We start from the raw sequence: 5,615 nt of genomic DNA, 5'->3' as shown, positions 1-5,615 counted from the left end.
CCTACATTAATTATTTTTTCCAAAAACATTGAATTTAAAAAGTCATATGTGTATAAAATAATAACTTTAAAAGTTTCAAGTATACCCTCAGGCCACGAATAATATTTTTAAATTACGACAAAATAACTAAAATTTTTATTATTTGTTTAAATTTAAAATTTTATGCATTTTTATTTTTTAACTATAGTTAAAACAAACAAAATAATTTTCAAATTTTGAGATTTTGATTAATTTTGTCATAAGAAGATGTCAGCGCACTAGGTATTTGTTTTCTCTCTCTGAGATGTAAATTTGAGGTAATTTTACTCTAATTTTAGAAATTATTATGATAATAATTATTATTGTGAATTATTATTGTAAAACTTTCTATGTGCGCGTGAGTCAGAGAAAGAAAAAAAATATAGTGTGCTTTCATCCTCTTTAATCCTTATGAAAAAAGCCTTAAAGCACCAGAATTGAGTGACTCGATCAGTGTATCGAAAATGAGGGCCGCCACCTAAGTTATATAGGTAATAGACAGTACCTAGTTAATTAATAGAATAATTTGAAAATGATTGATATAAAAAGACATGATGTGTAGTATACAATTTCTAAATAAAAAATGTTTTTCGATATATTACCTATAATAGGTATATTATGTCTTAGCTTGGTTTTTATTAGTTTCATAAATCAGGTTTTTCTTGTTGCATCCTGTATATAGGTCTATGGAGGTAAGGCTGTGTCATATTACTATCTTTGGCATGGATATTGTATACTATTTTATATTGTGGCAATAATATATATTAATGATATTGAATAATTATATTATAAAAAATATTTATTGGCTTAAAATTTTTCTTTTAGTACAAATCAATAAATAATTTTTTTCAATTTTAACCATGACTAGAGTTTTTAAGCCTTCCACAAATGTCGCACCACTCATCAAGGCAAGTCACTTTTGTTTCAGTTACCTATTGACTTATTTTAAAGTTTAGGAGTACACAGGAATATAGGATACTCAAAACTACAACTTATACTATTAAAAACCGTAATTGTTAAAAATTAATATTTTTGGTGACTTAGGATAAAAGAAATAATATGTATTATGGAAATATTTGAACTACATTGCAAACAATTGCAGTATTCTTTACAGCGGCGCCGAACCTATAACCCAAGAGAGGCAACTGCCCCCCCTTTTTTCGGTGGGTGGGGTTGTGGGGGTCCGTGGGTACCCCAGCAAACTACTTATGAATTATGTTCCTAACTCCTAAGCTATTAATGAATTCATATGCAGCACTGTAGCAAGCGTTTTTATTTTGTAAACGGGAGTGGTGGTCCGTATAACTTTTAACTTGCCCCCCCCCCTTTTTCAAATATAGTTCGGCACCACTGATCCTTTATATAAAATACAATTTGTTATTAACACATTTGAAGTTGTCTAATATTAGTATTTTCTACATCAATTATTGATTAAACTTTTCTGAAAGCATTTTTTGTAACCTATAGGGCTTTGTATTCTTGTATATGTTAATATATTATAGAAGTCGACGTAGTCAATTAAATTTTTCTATAAATTAAACAATTCATATTTTTAATACTGTATATAATAACAATTTATAGTAAATTTAAAGAATTGTTTTTTTTTTATAGAATTTCCTATCGTTATATCTTATATATTTAACATAATAATTACTTATTATCAAAAAAATAATTTTGCGTAGTTTGGTCGTTGGAGTTTGCTACTATTGGGAATTTCTTATGGAGCTACTAAACATAGTTTTCTTCAGAATAATGCAGATAAAACTAAAGAAACCAGTTACAAGCTCAAAGCTGTAAAAGAAATTCAACTATCTGAAGATAAAATTAAGTTTGCTGCTGGTAATATACAACATTTTTTGTTCAATTATAATATTAGATTATTTATTGTTTATGAAACAATTGGTTTTAATTCATAAAATTACATATCGTAGAATAGATTTATAATTAATTAATTCAGCTAAAATGTCAATAAAATGTTTTTAATTAAAGTAAAGTTATAGTGTAGGATAAAAATATAGACTTTTTAAGATAAAAATATAGACTATATAGTAGACTATAGACTATAGACTATAATATAGTGTATAGTATAGATTCTTAAAAGAATTGGAATAAAAAGTTTTTTAATATTCATTATCTACATAAGTTATGAAGCAACAATAGTTTGTTTGCTATGAATTAGGTTTTGTGAGATTATACTTAACAGAAATTGAGGTTAATAATGTGTTATCCACAATCTTAAGATGTTTGTCTGTAAAATATGTGTGACTGATTTAAACTTTTCAGTCTGTTTATGGGACTTACGCGTAATATACCAAAATATACGTCCATGCAGCAGTTCCAATTTTGTGGTGTTAATTAAGTTAGCTGAAATATTAGACTTGTCAAACTTAAATGTAAGAACATTATCTCTTCTCTCACGTTGGATTTTGTAATATTTTGATTTTAAGTGAATTAATGAACCTATGATGTGCATTTTTAAATATTAATATATTACACATTTATAACTCATTTAAATATAATATATCGTAAAAATCAACAATAGACCACAGATAGTGATTTTACCTTAAAGGTTAATAATATTTAATTTTAAGCACTGATTTAAAAATTGGTATTGCTGAACGAACATTTTTGAATGTTATGCGTTAATAAAACGGAGACAACATATTATGGTACCTATTATTGTCCTTAGGAATGTGTTATAGTATTCTCACGGTAATGAGATTTATTTACTTTTGTAAATTTGTTACTTATTTCCATTCTTGTTAACTGGTATAAATTCTTGTACTTTTAAATTAAATAAGTTTTTAATGTTAAAAAAGTGAGTAGAAATTTCTCGAGAAATTTCTCATAGTTTTATATTATTTTAATTATTGTCATATAAATTATTCACGTTTATGAATTTTAATCTCATATTTTCATATTAACTGTTGATAGTTGTTACGTATGTTATGATTAAATATAATTACTTATATTTCTGATTATAATATATCACAAACAATTTCCTAATATATTTGTTCATTATTTTATATTACAGAAGAATTGAACAATTTGGAATTGATTTTAAATCCTGTGAAGGATGTATAAGAAGCTTCCTTTAGTTTGTTAGTTACATAAATGTTACTATTAGTTATGGATTGATTTATCAATACATTAATGAAAACATTTTAGTGTAAAAGTTGTGTAAAATAATTTTATGATAAAAATATAAATTTTCCTGATGCCTAGTATTCAATAAATATTATACCTATATATGTATATAGTAGGTACCTAACTTTTTTTGTTATTAAAATAAAATTAGAGTTGGTAACATTTTTACCATACATTTATTAAGCTTCAATATCACAGGTTTTTGCTATTTTTTTTCAGTATAAACTAGGTTGTATATTGATTGATATGATACTAGGGTATTTATAATCTAACTGGCTTAGATCATTGACTATAACCTAAGATGACAGTGGATATGCCTCTGGTAATTGTTTTAAATACATGTATAGATGTTGTACAATAATATATATATATATATATATTATGTATATAATATATGTTACCAAAAAAACAATGTAATACAGATAATAATAGATAAATAATCAAATTAAGCCTTGGTTCTTTTTTAAAAAATAAAAGCTTTTACAATGTTTTGTTTCCTGTTTGTTATAATTGTACATGATAATTTAATTGATCAAAAAACTAAAAATTAAGAAAATGTAAATAGAATAAAACTAAAATATTTCCCAAAAAAAAAAAATTAATCTTTTGAACAGTTAATATTTTAACACATAAGTTACATTGTATGATTAATGGCCAGGGCCATTCCTAAGACAGGGCCATTGGGCCATATGGCCTTCGCCATAGTTTGATAGGCTCCAATTTTTTATAGATACAATAAAAGAAGTCAAGTTAATGAGCAAAAAAAATGTATCATTTATAATTAATACATTCAATTGTTGTAGTTTTTAATACCGATTGAGTTCTGTCCCAAAAAAAGTCACCAACTTCAGCGGTAAATTATCAAATTCCCACTAATACATTTTTGATATTTTATTGAAGTTCCAAAACAAAAAGCTGTAGACTTGAAAAGTTCACCAAATATTTATATTAGCATTTTACATACACGGTAAAATGTTCAAACTATTTTGACTCTTTGGGCGTTTCATAGCATTGATCATTTACTCCAATTTTTCCAAATTTTGTAAATTATTTTTTTAGTTAGAAATTCATAAACGTTTTTCTTTTCATAGCTAACATAAGACATTTTAATAGAAAGTTCCCAATAAGTTTTTGTACCTCTATCAATAAAAAAAAGGTTCTCCTGAAAGTCAACGCTATTTATAGCTGTGAGATATTTTTGATCTTTAATATTTTTTTTTTAACTATAAAATTTGATTATTTATATAGTATGCTAGGCTGTAAAATGTCTCCACTCGGAGTCTATTTTCATTTACAATGATTTATCATTTAATTAAAATATAACAGTATTAGGTACCCACTATATTATGTATTAACTTATTCAACTATCAATATTATTATATTAAGTTTAAATATATTATGTGTTAATTAATTTACCTATTCATATTGTTGTGGGTACAGGGTACCAACTATATTTTAAGTCTATTTGCGCGTTGCCCCTTTAATCCTAGACATAAATCATAATAAATGCCGACTGACGATAATGACATTTTAAGCTCACAAATAGTCAGGACGGCCCTGTTAATGAGACAAAGATTAGAACATGCATCTTAAACTGTCTAGAACACTTAAATTTTAGAATATTTAATTGCAAAGATTTTTGGTGTTTTATACCTAGATTAATAAATTGGACTACATTTGCCAAAAGTAGTAAAGCATAAAATAAATTTAATACTCGATTTATTTTACTTCTAGTATCATAATTATCATCAAATTTAATATTTTAAATGATAAAAAAGTACATAATATAAAATAAAAGTGATATACATGGGTATATTGATAAATACATTTAGCCATTTTTATGTTTTTTTTTTAAAAGATTTTTTTATGTTATACCATATACATTAGAATAAGCTTACATACATTTAACATCACTTTAGTATCAGACTGTTAAACTTTTTAATTTCAATACAACTAGAAATATATTGTAAAAATATCTAAAATAATTTTTGGAAAGTTGTGTAATTAAGTACCTATGTATTATGTATTATGTAATTAAGAATATTTTATTTTATTATTTAAACTATTAAAATATACTAATCAAAAACTATTTATACATTTTTTTATACTGAAATATAAATTATTAGATAATTTATTTGTAGGAATATCTTTTTATTATATAAATTCTTGAGTAAGAACTTTTTCTTTAATATAAACTTCAGTTAGGTATGTTTGAGTGAATGTTGTCAATGACTCAATTTCTGATTTTCTATTTAAATGATGTAACAATAATACCTAAAAAATAAATTACTCATAATTTGATTCATGTCATATTTCTGAAAATTGTTTGTACATTGATAATTTTAGCTATAGAAGTAAAAAATTGTAGGATTGAACCAAGATAAAAACAATTTTAATTGGAATTTCATTAATTAATAAACTATACGTAGGTAATAAAAATTAGAGGTTTT

At 24.6% G+C, this 5,615-nt stretch overlaps 1 protein-coding gene across 1 annotated transcript; it reads left to right on the top strand.

Moving 5' to 3' along the window:
- The first annotated feature begins 742 nt into the window (after nt 1-742).
- LOC103310312 (ATP synthase subunit e, mitochondrial-like) lies at nt 743-3,250 on the top strand. The gene is made up of 3 exons (XM_008188168.2): nt 743-926; nt 1,701-1,857; nt 3,053-3,250. Exons 1-3 carry the CDS (start codon nt 879-881, stop codon nt 3,100-3,102), a joined length of 255 nt encoding a protein of 84 aa, XP_008186390.1. The 5' UTR covers nt 743-878; the 3' UTR covers nt 3,103-3,250.
- The last annotated feature ends 2,365 nt before the right edge of the window (nt 3,251-5,615 follow it).

Source organism: Acyrthosiphon pisum, chromosome X (genome assembly GCF_005508785.2).
Source record: "Acyrthosiphon pisum isolate AL4f chromosome X, pea_aphid_22Mar2018_4r6ur, whole genome shotgun sequence".
NCBI classification, from domain to species: domain Eukaryota; kingdom Metazoa; phylum Arthropoda; class Insecta; order Hemiptera; family Aphididae; genus Acyrthosiphon; species Acyrthosiphon pisum.
The sequence above is the reverse complement of the archived record's forward strand: the minus strand, read 5'-3'. Positions and strand labels throughout refer to the sequence as shown.